Source organism: Crotalus tigris, unplaced genomic scaffold, assembly GCF_016545835.1.
Source record: "Crotalus tigris isolate CLP2741 ecotype Arizona unplaced genomic scaffold, ASM1654583v1 scf7180000019298.7629538967:1458412, whole genome shotgun sequence".
Taxonomy (NCBI): domain Eukaryota; kingdom Metazoa; phylum Chordata; class Lepidosauria; order Squamata; family Viperidae; genus Crotalus; species Crotalus tigris.
The window spans coordinates 390,001-410,922 of record NW_024097474.1 but is presented as its reverse complement, the minus strand read 5'-3'; the positions used below and the strand labels follow the sequence as shown (position 1 = coordinate 410,922).

General features: G+C 45.9%; 1 protein-coding gene across 8 annotated transcripts in view; it reads right to left on the bottom strand.

Moving 5' to 3' along the window:
- The window catches only part of ADD1 (adducin 1), a 41,258-nt gene that overhangs the window by 19,375 nt on the left and 961 nt on the right, over window positions 1-20,922 (bottom strand). For 7 of the 8 annotated variants that reach the window (XM_039361547.1, XM_039361550.1, XM_039361555.1 and 4 more), the window contains exons 1-9: window positions 18,595-18,731; window positions 9,335-9,544; window positions 7,581-7,743; window positions 7,017-7,168; window positions 6,673-6,753; window positions 3,749-3,898; window positions 2,013-2,156; window positions 1,817-1,915; window positions 1,367-1,543 (exon numbers count right to left, since the gene is read on the bottom strand). In XM_039361547.1, the coding sequence (XP_039217481.1) occupies window positions 1,367-1,543; window positions 1,817-1,915; window positions 2,013-2,156; window positions 3,749-3,898; window positions 6,673-6,753; window positions 7,017-7,168; window positions 7,581-7,743; window positions 9,335-9,526 (1,158 nt within the window). In that variant the 5' untranslated portion in view covers window positions 9,527-9,544; window positions 18,595-18,731. Of the gene's footprint in view, window positions 1-1,366; window positions 1,544-1,816; window positions 1,916-2,012; window positions 2,157-3,748; window positions 3,899-6,672; window positions 6,754-7,016; window positions 7,169-7,580; window positions 7,744-9,334; window positions 9,545-18,594; window positions 18,732-20,922 lie in introns of those variants that run through there. The other variant, XM_039361548.1, reaches the window with a different exon arrangement.

The following is a 20,922-nucleotide window of genomic DNA, read 5'->3' as shown; positions in this document are numbered from 1 at the left end:
AACCGGGTTCTCGTTTTACCGACCTCGGAAGGACGGAAGGCTGAGTCAACCTTGAGCCGGTCAGGATTGAACTGCTGGCGGTTGGCAGAGTTAGCCTGCAATGCAGCATTCTAACCCCTGTGCCACCATGGAAGGGAGGGGAGGGAGGGAGGGAGGAAGGACTAGTAATAGCCCTTAAGACTTATATACTGCTTCATAGTTCTTTACAGAGTCAGCCTGTTTGCCCCCAACAATCCGGGTCCTCATTTTACCGACCTCGGAAGGACGGAAGGCTGAGTCAACCTTGAACCAATCAGGATCGAACTGCCGAACTGTTGGCAGCCAGCAGTCAGTAGAATTAGCCTGCAGTCCTGCATTCTGACCACTGCGCCAGCACGACTCATAAACACAGCAATTTCACCCCTCTGCATGTTCGCTTATCCTTGAATAATATCCAGAAAATGAATTGTGGAGTCCTTGGCGTTCTCTGGTCTGGGTTGTTTGCTGACAGACTTTTCATTACCCAGCTAGCTGGATAACGAAATGTTTAATGCTGAGCCATAGTTCAGCTTTTGCTACCGACACTATTTTCTACTCAATGTTCTATTTAATGTTCAAGAAAATGAACATTAAATGTTGCTGAAAGATTTCTCTGCTGTATTTCTATTCTATTCTGTATTTCTATTCTATTCTATTCTGTATTTCTATTCTATTCTGTATTTCTATTCTATTCTATTCTGTATTTCTATTCTATTCTGTATTTCTATTCTATTCTATTCTATTCTGTATTTCTATTCTATTCTGTATTTCTATTCTATTCTATTCTGTATTTCTATTCTATTCTGTATTTCTACTATTCTGTATTTCTATTCTATTCTGTATTTCTATTCTATTCTATTCTATTCTATTTATTTATTTATTTATGAGACTTATATACCGCTTTAAGTGCAAGCACTCTCTAATAAGCAATGTATATATATCTATATCTATATCTATATATATATTTACATTGCCCCCAACAATCTGGGTCCTCATTTTACCTACCCCGGAAGGATGGAAGGCTGAGTCAACCTTGAGCCGGTGAGATTTGAACCGCTGACCTGCTGAACACAGTCAGCTAAAGTGGCCTGCAGTCCTGCACTCTAACTGCTGCGCCACCTCGGCTCTTCTATTCTATTCTATTCTATTCTATTCTATTCTATTCTATTCTATTCTATTCTATTCTATTCTATTCTATTCTTCATTATTCTATTCTATTCTATCTCCTATTCCGTTCCATTCCCTATTCTATTTTGTCCTATTCCGTTCCATTCGTCCTCTATCGTACTTGGAACCAGTCCACCTCACCTAGGCTGAGTTTGTAGGCAACGGCAGAGTTTTGTCTTACCAAATTGTCAAGCATTCGCATGAGGGCTTCAAACTCTTGTTCTCCAGTTTGCCATTTGGGGTGTGGGGCTGCCCCCTCCCCCGCTGCAGACTCATGGCAGTGAGGCCTGGCTTTGTATTTGCTGGGATCCAAGAGCACTAAATTGTCTGCCCCCCCTGCACTGGCCAGGGTCCGAACCTGAAAGTAAACAAGCCATGATAATTAGAAGAAATAAATCAAGCACCGGGGGACTGTCTCATCTGGGTTACACGCCAGGTTTCAAGTAGAATTTATCTCTTTAATTAAATCAAAGTGGGGGGAGAAATAGCAAGTCTTTCGATATTAAACTAAAGCTCTCCCACGCCTTTTTTCCGTAGATGTGCTTTTATTCTACTGGTCTCAGCTGCTCACGTTGCACGTGTTTTCCCAGACCGATTCGAAGTGGACAAGTCAAGAAATAACACTGCTTACTTGGATCTCACAGGCAATAACCAAATTGTGGATATAGTAAAACGCCTCCTCCACACTTTCTCCAATGGAGACCAAGCCGTGGTTTCTGAGTATGAGGACCTGGAGGAGCCGAGGAGAGAAACAAAAGATGCCGCAAGTCAGAGAAGTCCCACGTTTTCTGCCAGTTCCTGATGAAATGGGTTGTGTAGATACTCACTTTGCTTTTGGGGCCCAGGTTCTTCTGAATCAGGACCTTCTCCTCCTCGTTCACAAGAATGCCGTGGTAATCGTGGTAGGCCACCTCTCCGAGAGACAGGGCCTCCGGTGAGATGGGCAAGAGACCGTGTTTCATCGCCGACACCTGAGAATATTTAAATGGATTTTACTCACAGCAGGGTATAAATTGGCTAGTGTCTTACCTATAAATTGTCTGTTTTCAAAGGAAAGACAACTTTTTTGCGGGGGGGGAGGGTGTTCCCTGCGGACAATTCTCTCATCTGGAAAAAAAAAATACTGGGAAGTAAAACTGAGACAAGTGGCCGAGAGCAGCCATTTTGAAAAATCCTGATATGCAAACCAATAGGCTAAAATTTGGAATAGAGTGGGGATGGGATGGGATGGAATAGAATAGAATGTAGAATATAGAATATAGAGAATAGAATAGAACAGAACAGAAAATGAATAGAATAGAATAGAATAGAATAGAATAGAATAGAATAGAATAGAATAGAATAGAATTAGAATAGAATAGAATGCAGAATACAGAATAGAATAGAATAGAACAGAACGAAGAGAAAATGGAATAGAATAGAATAGAATTAGAATAGAATAGAATGTAAAATACAGAATAGAATAGAATAGAACAGAACAGAAGAGAAAATGAATAGAATAGAATAGAATAGAATAGAATATGAATAGAACAGAATATGAATCGAATAGAACAAAATAGAATTTCCTTATTGACCAAGTGTGATTGGACACACAAGGAAATTGTCTCCGGTGCAGAAGCTCTCAGTGTACATTCAAGCAACAAATGATAAATCACGATCATAATCATAAAATACATAGATCCTAAAAGACAACATCCAGGGATAATCATAGGATACTAAATCAAGCAATTAACATAAATCAAAAGATACAAACAACCAAGTTTTTATCAGAAAGTGCTATCGGAAAGATAAAGAAGGATAACAGTAACACAGCCCTACTTATTATTCTATGATTTCAAGAAAGCATTAATTCAGCAATTGACTGTTTTACTGGGCACGCCAGAGGCCGTGTAGCAAAAGTCTTATTTCAGTCTCTCTTATGTTGGAAATGCTTATTATTTCAGAGGAACAGGCTTATAGGCTTTTGGCTTCCTTGGGTATCGGCCCTGTTTTACTATTTAGCAAAGCCCGAAAAAGATGATGGGGGAAAAAGCATATAAAGTTGGGAATGCGGTATCCAAGTATACTCTGAAAATCTGCAATCTACTGAAGTGTGGAAAGCTTTTAGCTGTTGGAGCTTGTGGACTCAGTCCAGAAAATTGTTCCACTCTGTGGGAAACACCCAACTTCAAACCTTAGAGGGATGGAAGATGTGGTTCATTTTCATGCAGCTGATCTAGCCCTTTTAGCAATTTGGCTTCTCCTACGCCAGAGATGGACAATTATAGCAACTTTACAACCTGTGGACTTCAAAAGGTCGCAAAAGGGGATCGCATGACTGCCACGGTCATCAATGGGGGGGTCAACTGCCAAGCGTCCAATGGCAAATCAGGGGACTGTGGGGATTGTCGCAACAGTTGCAAAGTGTGAAAAATGGTAATGAGCCGCTTTATGAAAACGCCACTGTAACTTCAAATGGTCACTAAATGAACTGCTGTAAAATAGAGGACTGCCTGTGTGCTAAGTGGCGTGTCATGGACACTCTTTGTGATCTCACAGCTAGAAGACAAGAGAATGCTCTTACTGCTGCTCCTGCGGGAGTGTGGATGTGAACAATGCACTTGACGTCCGGGCGGGCGGCGTAGATGGCCGAGTGCAACGTGAAACCAGCCGGATTAATCCCCAGGTTAGTGCTTCCACGATCAATGACGTCGCCTTGGAAATTCACTTTAACCTGGTAACAGAAGACGGCGTTAAATATTGAAGTTCTTCTAACTCTTTTCCTGCAGGAGGGAAAGAAGACGCCAGTCACCCACCTGAAAGGGGATAGGGGATGGAATAGATAGAATAAAATAGAATATAGAATAGAATAGAAAACAGAATAGAAAATAGAATAGACACTAGAATAGACACTAGAATAGAATATAGAATAGAATAGAAAATAGAATAGAAAATAGAATAGAATATAGAATAGAATAGAAAATAGAATAGACACTAGAATAGAATATAGAATAGAAAATAGAATAAAAAATAGAATAGAATATAGAATAGAAAATAGAATAGAATATAGAATAGAAAATAGAAAATAGAATAGACACTAGAATAGAATATAGAATAGAATAGAAAATAGAATAGACACTAGAATAGAATATAGAATAGAAAATAGAATAAAAAATAGAATAGAATATAGAATAGAAAATAGAATAGACACTAGAATAGAATATAGAACAGAATAGAATAGAAAATAGGATAGACACTAGAATAGAATATAGAATAGAACAGAATAGAATATAGAATAGAATAGACACTAGAATAGAATATAGAATAGAATGAACCAGGACAGAATAGGAGCCGGAAGGGACCCTGGAGGTCTTCTAGACCAGCCCCCTACTCAAGCACGAGACCCGATAGCAGGCATGTCAAACTCGCGATGTAACATGACGTCGCACAACGTATCGGGCCAGTTTTACCATTGCCAGCAATGGGGTGGGCGTGGCTTCCACGTGACGCGTCCAGCCCACACCCGTTTGACACCCTTGCCCTATAGCATTTTACACAATGTCTCTTCTTAAAAGCCTCCGGTGTTGAGAGCAACCAAAACTCCTAGTGGCAAGCTGTTCCACTGGTTAATTGTACTTACTGTTAGGAAGTTTCTCCTTAATTCCAGGTTGTTTCTCTCCCTGATTAGTTTCTATCATTGCTTCTTGTCCTGCCTTTTGGTGCTTTGGAGAATAGCTTGACCCCCTCTTCTTTGGGGCAGCCCTTCAAATACTGGAAGGCTGCTATCATGTGACCCTTAAATCCCTCTTTTCATTAAACTATACCCAAATCCTGCAAGCGTTCTTCCTATGTTTTAGTCTCCAGGCCTTTCGTCATCCTAGTTGCTCTTCTCAGCACTTTTTCCAAAGTCTCCACCTCTTCTTTGTAATGTGGTGACCAAAACTGGAGGCAGTAAGGAAAAGGGGAAAAAAATGGCAGACTGCGTTGTTTGGCGACCCCCGTGAAATGGTCGTTCGACCCCAAATGGGGTCCTGACCCACAGATTGAGAACCACTGGCTTAAAAGCTCACTGATTCCTATAGCGATCTGGATTGATTTGGACTTGGACTTTCTTAAAAGGGCTTTATATGTTTTTAATATTAGAGATGATGAGAAATATAATTATAATAAACATTATAATATAAAAGTATAATGAGAAAAGAACTGAAATGTGGGAAATGATGGAATTAATTATTGGAGATTTGGAGACACAGTGAAAAACAATAGACGATTGGTGAGAAAGAGAAGAATTTATTTTTGGAGTTAATAATGTCTAAATAAAAAAAAAAACACTTGGGGCACCTGAATAGTAAGTGAATATGTTAGTTTAAGATTAAATATTTGCAAAATTAAGAAAGCATGATACAGGATCTTTGGGATGGATAATGAGTTTGTAAACTTTTATGGATTAGTGAAATTTATATAGAGTGATATATTCAATGAAAATCTGTCTTAGAAATGTTTTAATGAGCGTATAACAATATAAGTAGACAGAGAATGTTAGTTTATTTTTAATTACCGTATTTTCCGGCTTATAAGACGACTTGGCGTATAAGACAACCAACTTTGGAGATTTGCATGGTTAGAAAGTCATCTTATACACCAGAAAATACGGTATATAACTTGGATGAAATGTTGTATTAGTGAATGAATTGGTTTTAGAAAGATATTGACTTGATTATGTATTTAAATAAATGGAGTTCATTAAGCTTAAGTTTAAATGTGTGAGGAAATATAGGTTCTTATTAAAAAATTTATTGATTAATGCAGTTGATGGTTAGATACAGTAATGAATGAATTCATTTGAAAATGTATTAATTTGATTATAATATTCTAGATAGAGAGGGAAATTTTAAAGAAATACTGGGTATATAGGTACTACGTTATTGTTTGTTTTTTAAAAAATGGATCACCATGTTTCCACGTGGGTTCTTAAGCTGTGTTGGTGTAAAATGGAAAACTAATAAAAATTGTTTTGGAAAAAAAAAAAAGTTCACTGATCCGTTTTTCTGAAGAACAGCTCTTAAAGGGTGGCAGGAGGAAAACGTAGGAGGGAAACAGATTTGAGTCATTTTAAATGCTCCTGGGGGGGGAAGGCAAATGTGCATAAAGGTAGCACACAGGAGGAGAATAAATAACAGAACAGGGCAGGGCTTCACAAATGAGCCTAAGGAAGATGTGGAAGGAGCTCGCAAGCCACAGAGAGGAGTCCAGGTGAATCCAGTGGGACCCCATCAGGATGCTCTGCCCCAGATGTCTGCTGGAGGTTGACGGACACGCGGCCCCCAGCGATTCAGCCTCGTGAACTGCCACCCGCAGGAAGCAAAGCAGGCCGAGGGTTATCAATACCCAGCATTGGATATTTGAGAAAGGAAGATTTGGACGGGAAGGGCCCAATCCAAGATTTAAATGCAGCAAGTGGCAATGAGTTAAGACGTTCAAGTCCTCTGTGTTTAATTTTTCACTTACCAAGCTGGATGCAGTAACTTCACTATAGAGAAGTCCAAAAGGCACAATCAGAAAATGTCCTTGCTCCACGTTTACTCTGACCTGCAAATATGAAGGAGGAGGAAAGGTCAAGCTCTGAGAGACACAATCTGAACTGCAGAAAGCTCAAGGCAGATCGAAAAATCAACAGATCTACAAGGGTTATGGTCCTCCCAATGATGCTGGCTGAGGAATTCTGGGAGTTGAAGTCCACAAATCATAAAAGGGCCAGGTTTGAAGACCCCTGCTTTATTGCCTTGGGGCTTGGACTGAATGGGACTGGATCCCCCACCCGTTTCATTTCTCCTACGGAAGTGCAGACTCACGGTGATGTGATTGTAAATGAGCTGGGACCAGCCAAAGAGGTCGGCCAGCCTGTAGAACGCAGCCAGCTTGCAGCGCAACAATTTCTCCCCTTTCTCGTAAGCGATGGAATCCGATCCCCGCAGATCATTCACGGGCGTCACCATACCAAGGCCTGAGAGAAAAGACAGGTGCAGAAACCCAGTTCAATAGGGGCAGCTCTCCAATTTAGTAATTAAAACCACTGCCAATGACTAAAAATACAAAATTACAGGTAGTCCTCAACTTACAACAGTCCGTTTAGTGACCACTGAAATCATCATATTTATGACTGTTGCTGTGTCCCTGGGGTCATGTGATCCCCTTTTGTGACTTTCTGACATGCAAAGTCTGTGGGGGAAGCCAGATTCACTTAATAATCGGGTTACTCACTTATCGTCTGCGGTGATTCCCTTCACAACTGTGGCAAGAAACGTCACGAAATGGGGCAAAACTCACATAACAGAAATTTTGGGGTCAATTGTGATCGTTGGTTGAGGACTACCTGCACAGCCAAGATGTCATCAGCCCTTCTCCATCTGACTCACTCATATTTAAGGCAGTCATGCCTCCTTGAGGAGCTGGTGGGAAGATGTTGGGAACGTTGGCCGTCATGAAGTCTGCAATCTGTTGGAGAGCCAGTAGGCCTGTAGGATTCTTCCCTTTCTTGAACTGTTCCTGGATCATGGATTCCAACTCTTCACAAAACGCCTAAGAACAGAGCAACACCGCACGTGAAAAGGCTGCTGAAGGAGCCATGACTTGGCTTGGTGTCCAACGCTTTGGGCAAAAGCAGACACCTTCAGTGGGGTGCAGGAATGGAGCAGAAATGTTCAGGATTTGGCCTGAAAATTTCAGCTCCCCTCAGGAGGCAACTCTGAGGGAAATTTTCTGAAGGAAATTTCAGCTCCCCTCAGGAGGCAACTCTGAGGGAAATTTTCTGAGGGAATTTCAGCTCCCCTCAGGAAACAATGCTGAGGAAAACTTTTTGAGGGAATTTCAGCTCCCCTCAGGAGGCAACTCTGAGGAAATTCTTTGAAGGAATTTCAGCTCCCCTCAGGAGGCAACTCTTTCAGCCAGCCTCCAGATAGGAGGGGGGGGGTCTTCTCAGCAGGTGGCAGCAGCTTGCAAACCTTCCCTACCAGCTTCCCCAATGATTTAATGGGGAAGCCAGCAAAGAAGGTTGCAGCTGGCAATCACATAATTGCAGGGTACTTGACAACCGGTCTTTAAGTGCAAACAGAGTGCTGAGCATCCAGATCATGTGACCGCAGGAGTGGTGGTGCAATGTTTTCCGATGGCCGGAAGTTCTTCAGGGCAGGGGTCCCCAACCTTTCTGGGTTGGCAGCCCAGTGGGAAAGGGAGGGGCAGGGACCTTTATGTGCACATGTGCACTCACGCTAATGGGGCTGCATGTACGTGGGTGCGAATGGGGCCGCGAGCATGCACGCTCTGCAAATGGGGCTGCTAGCGCTGGTGTGAGGTATGTGGCTCGGCTAGTGTTGGTGTGAGGCATGGCTAGCGCCTGCACAAGGCTCAGCTAGCATCGGTGCGAGACTCAGTGCTGGCGCAAGGGGGATGAGCACGCATGCACACGCGCGTGTATTGTCAACCCACTCACGCAGCCTGGTGGCCAAGAGGCCACAGTAGTGAGCCATGGCCCATAGGTTGGGGACCCTTAGGGGCTATAAAGGATCTTTCCTTAGACTGTTGTAATTCTGGGCTATCATTAAACATTGTAACTCAAGGAGTATCTGTAGGACTTTTCAAGGAGTGAGGGCAGCACGGAATATTGCGTAACCTGTGATTATATTGATCTATCTATCTTATGAAGGAAATAATTTGGGCTGCAGCAGCCCTGAATTCTCTGAAATCTATGTATTGCAGTATTAGAGTGTAATATTCCAGTATTTTATCACCGCTTTGCTTTAGTAACAACAGCAAGAAGAAAAATACATAATACTTGCAGAATGGATTCAAGAGCTATTTAAGGCCTTTTCAGCCACACAAATGAAACTGCATTAGAAATCTGAACTACAAAACAAAAAATAGAGACGAGCAGTGCTTTTTTCAAGGAAACGCACACGTGTGTGCTTTAAGAGACTTTTCCTGGCTTAAGTCACACACTAAAACCGCCTTGTTTGAAAACTGTCTTTAAAACGCAGAGCATTTAACCATTAAATGGTCTCATTTTCTTTTCTTGTCGCTTGCTATGTATTCTTAGGACCCAACTTGTTCTATGTGCTTCTTTTTTTTTGGTCATGCATTGGTGGGGGGGAAAAAATGATAATAACGTTCTTACCGGACTCTGGAGGATCATGGATACTCTCTTTTTCTGTTCCATCATGTTGAAATCCTGGCGAAGGTCAGGGGCCATGTTCCTCTCCCTCAAGTAGTCGGGATTGTTTTCATCCACTCTGTCAAAATATCTCTCTTTGTGTGGAGCTGTTGGGGGTGGTGAAGTTACCACCTCTGCTCTCGTTTCACCATTCATAGTACGGTTTCAATGGTTCTGCAAAAGCGAGAAGAAAAAACATTTAAAAAAAAAAAAGACAGCAAGTGGCTCCTGTTAAAGCAAGCACTGGAAACAAATGCGACTAGGGGCAGTCCTCGATTTAACAACCAAAACGGAGCCCAGAATTTATGTTGCTAAGCGAGAAATTTTACAACCTGCCCCATTTTACAACCTTGCCGGCCACAGCCGTTAAATCAGTGGTTCTCAACCTGTGGGTCGGGACCCCATTTGGGGTCGAACGACTATTTCACGGGGGTCGCCAAACAACGCAGTCCGCTATTTTTCCCCCCTTTTCCTTAGCTGTGCTCCTCCCTTTTATTCTATTGGCTTTTGAAAGCCAATAGGAATTGTCCAGGTTGTCTCTGCCCTGCTGGCCCTGCCAAAAGTCCCATTCTACAAACGGTGCTGCACCAGTTGAGTAGTCCTCGACTTACGACCGGTTGAGTAGTCCTCGACTTATGACCGGTTGAGTAGTCCTCGACTTACGACCGGTTCAGGGGGGGGTCGTGGCATTAAAAAGGTTGAGAACCACTGATTTAGGAGAAGAAGAAATTCACATTTCTTGTAGAATTAAAAACAAGTACCAATAAAATGGGTACTTGGGGCTCACTTGTGGCCCGGACGTCAAGGACTAGCTGCATAGATTTCCTGCACAAATAATCCACCCTTGACTCTCATGACTTTTACGGGCTTCCAAATCGCTGGGTGGATTTGCAGGGGACATCCGTGTTTTTTTTGGCCACAATTTCTGCCAGGAGGCCCGGCTCCCAGCCCGCTGATCAAAGGGGGGTGACTGTCCAGTTTCTGCAGGAAATCCTGGACAAGGGCTCCATCTGGGGGCTTCCTGCCAACCCTGGAGGGTGGGGGGGGCTCTCTGTTTAAAAGCAGAGGGAGGAAAGCTGCACCTGGCCAGGTCCCAGAAAAATGCAGCCAGGACCTGCTAAGTCCTCCCCTCCTTTCCTCTGAATTGATAGTTATGCAGAAACAGAACAAAAAAGAGCTGGAAGGGACCTTGGAGGTCTTCTAGTCCAGCCCCCTGCTCGAGCAGGAGTACCTATACCATCTCAGGCAAGTGACTGTCCAGTCTCTTAAAAACTTCCACGGATGGAGCGTCCACGATTTCTGGAGGCAAGCTGTTCTACTGGTTAATTATCCTCCCTGTTGGGAAGTTTCTCCTTAATTCCAGGTTGCTTCTCTCCTTGATCAGTTTCCATCCATTGTTTCTTGTTCTGCCCTCGGGTGCTCTGGAGAATAATGTGGCCCCCTCCTCTTTGGGGCAGCCCCTCAAATACTGAAAGACTGCCATCATGTCCCCCCTAGTCCCTCCTTCCTTCCTTCCTTCCTTCCTTCCTTCCTTCCTTCCTTCCTTCCTTCCTTCCTTTTTTCTTTCTTTCTTTTTCTTTTTCTTTTTCTTCTTCTTCTTCTTCTTCTTCTTCTTCTTCTTCTTCTTCTTCTTCTTCTTCTTCTTCTTCTTCTTCTTCTTCTTCTTCTTCTTCTTCCTCTTCCTCCTCCTCCTCTTTCTTCTTCTGCCATATCCGTTATCAGACGTTGGCGATCCTGTTCCTATCAGCAGCCGCACGAAAAAGTGCTGCTGAGTTTTGTCCCAACCAATCCCTGAGATTTTGAAGCCACAATGTTCTTCTTCTGCCTGGACCTCGTTTGCCTTCCATCTTTCCCTGGAGGATTAAATGAAGTAGGCCGTATTTTTCTGGGTGTCGCATCACATGTCTGACATATTCTACTTTTCATTTTTTTAATTGTTTTGATGATTTCCCTGGGCTTTCCCGGGCGGCTGATCACCTCCTTATTTCTGATCTTGTCAACCCAGCTTATACGTAACAGCCGCCTGTCAATCCACATTTCAATCCACCTTTCTTTAGACTAGCCAAACCCAAGTCCCGCAGCCGTTCTTCGTATGTTTTAGTCTCCAGGCCTTGGATCATCTTAGGTTGCTCTTCTCTGAACTTTTTTCCAAAATCTCAACCTCTCTTTTGCAGTAGGGTGAGCAAAATTGGTTACGGCCTTGGGCTCACTCGAGATGGGAGCACAAATGAAGATCAGCAGGGCTGAAAAAAAAAGCCAGTAAGAAATGGCCAAGAAACGGGAGCGGGAGGAAGAGAGGCAGAGAGTGCAAAGTTAGTGCAAAGTTAAAGGCAGGGAGCAGTTTTGGCTCCCCATAGGGTCCTCTGCCCCTTCCTCAGCTGGTTTAGATTTTCTTTGAACCCCGTTGACCCAACAAAGCTGGGGCTTAAGAGCTTTGCTCTTTTAATGCTGGCACAGAGAAGCCACATTGGAAGGGAAAAGGCAGGGAAGAACAGCCTGGAACCGAGTCTGCCGCACGTGGCCCATGCACCCAAGTGTTTAGATAAAATCATGGTTTCCGTCTCTGAAAAGCTGTCCAAAAGCCCCACCCTGAATGGAGGCCAACAGAAGTCGTAAATTCAAGGCCTCGACAGAGGGAAAGCCAGTTCAAGGGAACAAAATGAAAGCCAGTTGGACGGAACAAAATGCAGATGTTTTCACACCGGATCTGTGCGAGACCTGTCCTCCGGGCAACTGTTTAAAAGTAGGGAAAAAGGGAAACCTTTCATAAGAAAAACAACAATCATTACAGCTTTTACCCTTTGAGCTCTGAAAGGCACAGGGGCGCCCTTGTCTCTCCTCTGAATGGATTTTAAAGAGAAAGAAGAATTCAAAGGAGGTGGGGGCAAACATCTTTATCGGTTGACGCTATTTGGAAAACCATACTGGATGGAGCAGCTGGTAGCCAAATCTGGTTCTGCCTCAGTTTACCTTCCCAATAAGCATTGAAAAGCGATTTATTAGGGTACCCTGATAAAGTGGGATCTCCATATGAAAAGAGAGACCCAGCTCACATTCCTTTTTATAGTTAACAAAGAATAATATTACTGCAACAAAGAATAACGCAAGAGGAACGGGATAAAAGCAACCTCCCTTGGCATAGGAAATCCGTTTTAACATGTAGACAAACATGTTTTGCATCCCATAATATCACATGTGTTCATTGAAATGAGGTCTGATGTCAGAAGGGCGTAAATGTTAAGGAAACAAGGATGTTCGGAGTTCACGAAAAGAGACAAAAACCAGACAAACCCAATTTGTACTGACAAACTTTTCCTTATCTGGAGCTACTCTCCAGCTGGGTCATCTTTTCAGTTGAGGAATGTTAAAAGCTGTTCCTACATTCCAAGTCTACAGTGAGCCTGCACATTGTTTTAAAAGAGAGAAAATAAGCCAAATTAGAAATAACAAAGGAACGACATTAGTTAACAAACTGCAAAATCCACGCTCTGTGCCCCCTCCGAACAGAAACGTCCCATATTTGTAAGATACTTGTCCTAAATTAAGCAGACCATTTACAATAGTGTTTCTCAACCTTGACAATTTTAAGGCATGTGGACTTCAACTCCCAGAATTCCACAGCCAGCACTGCTCTAGCCAGCACACTGGTTTTGTTTTTTTGTTTTTTTTAAAGGAGGAGCAATTGGAACAGCACAAGCCACACGCTGGCTGCAAAGACACCATGAAGTCTGCTCAGACCCAACACGGAGACACTGCAGCAGAAGCCAATCCCAGAAGTTACATCCTATGAATAAATAAATAAACCAACAGAAGTAGGCAACCAGTTTGGTGCACTGTGGTAATTAAGGCACAGGACTAAAAGAGCAGGAAAGCATGAGCCGGTCACTGTCTCTTGGCCTTAGGAAGCAGGCAATGGCCAACCACGTCCAATAGCCTAGCAAGAAAACCGCAGGGTCACTCCTGGCTCAAAGGCACAGACAGGAACAGGGTCTTCTGCAGCTCTGGTGGCCTTCAGAAGCAAGTCTGATGCTCCTGGCCCCCTCAGCTCAGGCATGGGACCCTAGGACAGGCAGCAGCCAAGAGCACGGGCCCCAGAAGCAGCTTGGAAAAAAACCAGCAGCTGCATGGTTCCGGGATATAACACCACAAGGAAACCAAGACTTCAGCAATCATCCTCGATTTATTTATCAGTAACACTTAGACTTATATACCGCTTCACGGCACTTTACAGCCCCCTCCAAGCGGTTTACAGAGTCAGCCTACTGCCCCCAACAATCTGGGTCCTCATTTTACAGACCTGGGAAGGATGGAAAGGCTGAGTCAACCGTGAGCCGGTCAGGATCGAACTTCCTGGCTGTGGGCAGAGTCAGCCTGCAATAGCGCATTCTAACCCCTGCGCCATCACAACTCCTATTTATGAAATGTATATGCTGACCTTCTTTCTATCCAAAGTGACTTGCTTACGGGCTTTCAAATTAAAAAAAAAAAAAGTTTTAAATATGGCCCCAAGTAGGATCGCCAAACTGTTTTAAGATTTTAGGATAACTTGATAGCCTTTCAGGCTGATTTAATTTACATCCCATGCAGTTCAATCAATCATTAAAAAAACAAAAAAGCTGGGGTGGATATCCGTGCCATTTTGCAAAACAACGGAGCCCCTGAAAAAAAATGTGAGAATTGATGACTGCTGAGGTGCAACAAGTCACAGAAGATGATATATATGACAGATTGGAGGGCTTTTGAATGAATTTAATGAGGTTGGAGGAAAAAAGACAGTCTAGAACAGTGGTTCTCAACCTGTGGGTCGGGACCCCATTTGGGGTCAAATGACCATTTCACGGGGGTCGCCAAACCACGCTGTCCGCCATTTTTTTCCCTTTTCCCTAGCTGTCCTACTCCCTCTTATTGGTGGCCACACCCACTTGGGGGTCACCACAACATGGGGAACTGTATTATGGGGTCACGGCATTAGAAAGGTTGAGAACCACTGGTCTAGAAGGAGAACGTGAGAGGGGTGCTATTAACATAAGTGGGGGCAACGATACAGTGAATAGCAGTGATGTGCTGTGTTTGTCTAAGATCCAAAGTGGTTCCTTCAAGTTATTTTCAGGATGTGCATCCCCCTAAAACAGTGGTTCTCAACCTTTTTAATGCCGCGACCCCCCCAACCGGTCGTAAGTCGAGGACTACTCAATTGGTGCAGCACCGTTTGCAGACTGGGACTTTTGGCGGGCTCAGCAGGGCAGAGACAGCCTGCACAATTCCTATTGGCTTTTGAAAGCCAATAGAATTAGACTCTATTCAAGAGAGTCTATTCTATTGGCTTTCAAAAGCCAATAGAATAAAAGGGAGTAGCACAGCTAAGGAAAAGGGGGAAAAAAATGGTGGACTGCATTGTTTGGCGACCCCCGTGAAATGATTGTTCAACCCCAAATGGGGTCCCGACCCACAGGTTGAGAACCGCTGCCCTAAAAGAATTGTCTTCAGAAATATTCAAAACAAAGAAAACAGCTAGATGGATATGGCAAAAAGCTATCAGGTAACAATGAAAATAATGAAGAGGATGTTGGAAGGGACCTTGGAGGTCATCTTGTCCAACCCCCTGCTCAGGCAGGAAACCTAGAATATACCATTTCAGACAAATAGTTGTCCAGTCTCTTTTTAAAAATGTCCAGTGATGGAGCACCCACAAGTTCTGGAGGCAGGCTGTTCCACTGATTAATTGTTCTAACTGTCAGGAAGTTTCTCCTTAGTTCTAGGTTGCTTCTCTCCTTGGTGAGTTTACCTCCGTTGCTTCTTGTCCTGCAGAACTAAATGCAGAACTCTTCAACTCCTATTTTTGCAGTTTTCTTGAAAAAGGAAGCATGCATTTCTTCTTGTCACTGGCCAGGAAGGGATCTTGGAGATCAATTCAGATCAACCCTCTATCCATTGTGGGAATCCATAGATCTGGGGCTGCAGTGGTGAAGCAGCCATCACTGGGGAGTTAAGGTCCACCTATCTTAAACTTGCCAGGATTGAGAAATATGGCTCTATGCAACAAATAGGCAGAATGTTCCCAGTCTGCCTTTTCTTCTTTCTGAGCTAGGAACAAGATGCATTTCCTACTTTGTTTTCATATACAGCTGTTCATTTAATTTCAAAAGCAGACCAATAGAGCTACGTTCATTCCCAGGAGTCGTTTACATCAAGAAGGCAGATGAGGCAATGTCAGACAGCCCCACTTGTTATGCCCAGAGCATCAATGATGTACCTTTGGCAGGACTTAAATACTAAGTCACCACCACGGGGTAATAGCCAATCACAACATACTTGATACAGACACAGCATTAATTCCCTAAATGTCAGGGAGGAGGTCAATATCAGCTCTGCTCCGGCATCTAATCTATGGATGGAATGGATGGATGGAAACTAATCAAGGAGAGAAGCAACCTGGAATTAAGGAGAAGCTTCCTAACAGGGAGGACAATTAAGCAGTGGAACTTCAGAAGCGGTGGGCGCTCCATTCCTGGAGATTTTTAAGAAGAGACTGGACAGCAACTTGGCTGGAATGGTTTAGGGCAGGGGTAGTCAACCTTGGCTCTTTTATGACTCGTGGACTTCAACTCCCAGAATTCCTGAGCCAGCTGGCTCAGGAATTCTGGGAGTTGAAGTCCACGAGTCATAAAAGAGCCAAGGTTGTCTACCCCTGGTATAGGGTATCGTGCCGGAGCAGCGGGCTGGAGTAGAAGACCTCTAAGGTCCCTTCCAACACTATTCTGATTGATTGAAATGGTATAGAGTCTCCGACTTGAGTAGGGGGCTGGACTAGAAGACCCCCCCCAAGATCCCTTCCAGCTCTATTCTAATTGATTGGTTGATTGATTGAAATGGTCTAGTCTAGGGTCTCCTGCCTGAGAGGGGGGCTGGATTAGATGACCTCCAAGCTCCCTTCCAGCTCTATTCTGAACTGAACTGAACCCCAGGGAATATACACTGCAACTCATTTTCCTACGAAACAACCACTCATTCGAGAACACTTTGTACCAAATATTTAGTCCAGAAAACCATCGGCACGAGTCACACATCAGAAAAGGCAACGGCTAAAACAAAAAACCAAGATAAATGTTCTGGGAGCCCCAGGATCGTCCTATTTTTAAGTTACCCGTGGCCAATGCGCGCGTGTGCACGCGCACACTCACGCGCCACAAAACAACTAAGGTAATAAAAGTTACAGGTAGTCCTTGATTTATGACCACAACTGAGCCCAAAATTTACGTTGTGAAGCGAGATGTTTGTGAAGTGAGCTTTACCCCGTTCTACGACCTTTATTGCCACCGTTGTTAACTGAATCACTGCAGTCGTTCAGTTAGTATCACGGCTAAGTGAGCCTGGCTTCGCCCTTGACCTGGCTTTCAGATGGTCAACAAAAGGGGGATCCCGCGACCCCAGGATGCGGCGGCCGTCCTAATGACAGGTCGGTCGGAGAAAGTGGTCCTTAATTCCCCCTTTTGTGCCCAGTGCCCTTGTAACTTCAAACGCTCACTGAGCAAATGGCAGTTAAGTCGGAGACTACCTGCCTTTCACTCTTTACATTCCCCAGGGAGGTTGGCCTCCAAACGGGGCGGCTTCTTCTTCCTAACGGTCCGCCAGCCGGTTTTTCTTGCCCTCCGGGGCCGGCATCTCCCAACCCTCAGCAGCTCTTGGCAGAGATGCGGATGCTGATTGCAGGGATGCCCTGGCGGGCAAGGCCAAGGCCTGGGAATGGGGGGGGGAAGGGGGGGGAAAGAGACCCTCCAAAGTCGTCTCTGGAGGGGAGGAAGACATCCTACAAAGTCTTCTCTGGGGGGAGGGAAGGGAAAGAGACCCTACAAAGTCCTGGGGGGAGGGGGAGGAAGAGACCCACAAAGTCCTCTCTGGGGGGGGAGGGGGAGGAAGACACCCCACAAAGTCCTCTCTGGGAAGGAGGGGGAGGAAGACACCCTAAAGTCCTCTCTGGGAGGGAGGGGAAGGAAGACACCCCACAAAGTCCTCTCTGGGGGGGCACACCCTAAAGTCCTCTCTGGGGGGGAGGGGGAGGAAGACACCCCACAAAGTCCTCTCTGGGAAGGAGGGGGAGGAAGACACCCTAAAGTCCTCTCTGGGGGGGAGGGGAAGGAAGACACCCCACAAAGTCCTCTCTGGGGGGGAGGAGGAAGACACCCCACAAAGTCCTCTCTGGGGGGGGAGGGGGAGGAAGACACCCCACAAAGTCCTCTCTGGGGGGGGAAGAAGACACCCTAATATCCTCTCCGGAGGGGGAGGGGGAGGAAGACACCCTAAAGTCCTCTCTGGGGGGGAGGGGGAGGAAGACACCCTAAAGTCCTCTCTAGGGGGGGAAGAAGACACCCTAATATCCCCTCCGCGGGGGAGAGGGAGGAAGACACCCTAAAGTCCTCTCTGGGGGGAGGAAGACACCCCACAAAGTCCTCTCTGGGGGGGAGGAGGAGGAAGACACCCCACAAAGTCCTCTCTGGGGGGGAGGGGGAGGAAGACACCCCACAAAGTCCTCTCTGGGGGGGGAAGAAGACACCCTAATATCCTCTCCGGAGGGGGGAGGAAGACACCCTAAAGTCCTCTCTGGGGGGGAAGAAGACAGCCTAATATCCCCTCCGCGGGGGGGGGAGGAAGACACCCTAAAGTCCTCTCTGGGGGGGAGGGGGAGGAAGACACCCCACAAAGTCCTCTCTGGGGGGGAAGAAGACAGCCTAATATCCCCTCCGGAGGGGGAGGAAGACACCCTAAAGTCCTCTCGGGGGGGGGAGGGGGAGGAAGACACCCCACAAAGTCCTCTCTGGGAAGGAGGGGGAGGAAGACACCCTAAAGTCCTCTCGGGGGGGGGGAGGGGGAGGAAGACACCCCACAAAGTCCTCTCTGGGAAGGAGGGGGAGGAAGACACCCTAAAGTCCTCTCTGGGGGGGGAGGGGGAAGAAGACACCCTAAAGTCCTCTCCGGGGGGGGTCTTTCCCTTCTCCATCCATAACACCTCCCACGTGCACGAGAGGACACCCCCCACACACAGAAGGGGGGGGAAACACGGCGGAGGGAGGGGATGAGGGAGGGGCTGCTGTGCCGCCTGAGGCTTCCCTCGGGCCCTCCCGGGAGCGACGCCCCGCCCGGAGATGCAACGGCTGAGGGCCTGTGGAGGAGCCGGCCCTTCCTCCTCCTCCGAGGCCGCGCCGAGGCCCACCCACGCAGCGGCTCACCTAGAGCGGAGAAGCAGCGGCGGCGGCGGCCCAGTCGAGTGGAGGCTCCGGCGGTCCCGCCCTCCTCCGCCTCCGCGGGCGCGGCTGGCAGGTCTGCAGGCCAAGGAGCGCGGCGGCCATTGGACGGCGCCGCCCCGCCAGCAAGGACGCCGCGGATTGGCCGCCCCGTTCTCCCAGGCCCCGCCCCCCCGCCCGCTCCGACTGAGGCGCAGCCCCGTGAGGGCCCGCCATTTGGGGCCTGCTTGGCCCCTCAGGGAGGTGGTATTTTTCGGCTTCTCGGTCAAATGGTCCATGAAGGGGGCTGAGCCTCCGCCCCCCTCCGGCTCTGGGACGCCCCGTCAAAGCCCAGGCAGCCCCGGCTTATCACTTCCAAGCGCTTGCCGATGAAGTGGGAGTATGTTTTAAAATCCTCTAAACCAACCTTGACAAACTTGACGACTGGTGGACTTCAACTCCCAGAATTCCTCAGCCAGCATAGCCGCAAAGAACGGCTGGCCGAGGAATTCTGGGAGTTGAAGTTCACAAGGAAAGTTGTCAAGGTTGGAAGACCCCCTGCGTTTAAACCACCCAAGCGTGCCAAAAACCACAGTGCAAAGGCAAAAAGCGACTCGAAAAGGAAGTTTGAACAGAGGCATAAATTGGATAATAACCGCTTAATAACTGCGAATGCTTCGTTTAACGATATATATATATTTTTTAAAAAAATACATTTTTAGGTTTAAGAAATAAAAAGGAATGCTAATTTTTATTTAAAGCTGGAGAAGAGATGCATTTCAAGCACGAATCTTTTGTGGAGGGCATGGAACCCTCTGGGGAGGGCCTCAAATTATTTTTTATAGCTGGTTTGCTGCCCATATGTCCCTCCCCCCGCAAAAAAAAGCCATTTCACAGAAAAATTCAGAAAAAAAGACTTGAAATTACATCTTGAGGGCTAGCAGAGCTGGGGTTTGTTTTAATCCTGAGCAAAAATGATTTTGGGGACGGTTCATTTTAGAGGCGAAGGAAGATAAAAGGGGCTTGGCCAGGGAAAAAGTAGAATATAAGTAAAGGGTTTCCTCCTCGAGCAGGGGGTTGGACTAGAAGACCTCCAAGGTCCCTTCCAACTCTTATTCTATATTCCCCCTCAGCTATGTATCCCGCCCTCCTACGACTTGTCCGAGGGAGGCAAAACAAACTAAAAATAAACTCCTATACTACAGATATTCGCCACTGCAGGCAGTCCTCGGCTTACAACAGTTTGTTTAGTGACCGTTCCAAGTTACACTGAAAAAAAGCGACTTAGGACCGTTTTTCACACTTAATGACCGTTATAGTATATTCCTTCAACCCCCTCCTCCTGCTCTTCCAGAGCTCCTGTTTCCCACTTAATCCAGGGAGAAATTGACCAAAGATATCCATGCGGCATGGGAATGAATTACAGGCAGTCTTCAACCTACGACCATAATTGAGCCCAAAATTCATGTTGCAAAGTGAGTTTTGCCTCATTTTACGACTTTCCTTGCCACCTTTGTTAAGTGAATCACTGCAGTGGTTAAATTAGAGACACGGTTGTGAATCTGGCTTCCCCATCGATTTTGCTGGTCAGAAGGTTGCAGAAGGGGAAACATACGATCCCGGGTCACTGCGACCGTCATAAATGTGAGTCAGCTGCCAAGCATCCAAATGCAAATCACGTGACGCTGGGGATGCTGCAACGGTCATCAGGGCGAAAAAACGGCCGTAAGTCCCCTTTTTCAGTGCTGCTGTAACTTTGAATGGTCACTAAGACACAACTGTTGAGGATTGCCTGTGTTTAGGGCAGGGATGGTCCAACGTTGGCAACTTTGAATGACTTGTGGACTTTAACTCCCAGAATTCTTTGGAGAATGGGGAATTCTGGGACTTGTACTTCCCCCAGTCTTAAAAAGTTGCCAAGCTTGGACACCTCTGATTTAGGACCGTTCCTTTGCCCCAGTCGCCCCTTTGGCCATTTCAACGACGTGTCTAAGCGAGGAGAATCTTCTCTAAGGGCAGCCAATATTTGAGGGGCTGTCTCAGAGAGGAGGGGGTCAACCTCTTTTCCAAAGCACCTGAAGGCCGGACAAAGAACAACGGATGGAAACTGATCAAGGAGAGATGCAACATAGGAGACATTTTCTGACTGTGAGAACAATCAACCAATGGAACAGTTTGCCTTCAGATGTTGTGGGAGCTCCATCACTGGAGGTTTTTAAGAAGAGACTAGAACAGCCACGCGACAGAAATGGTATTCTATTCTATTCTATCCTGTAATTCTATTCTAGTCTATTCTAGTCTAGTCTAGTCTAGTCTAGTCCAGTCTTTCTTATT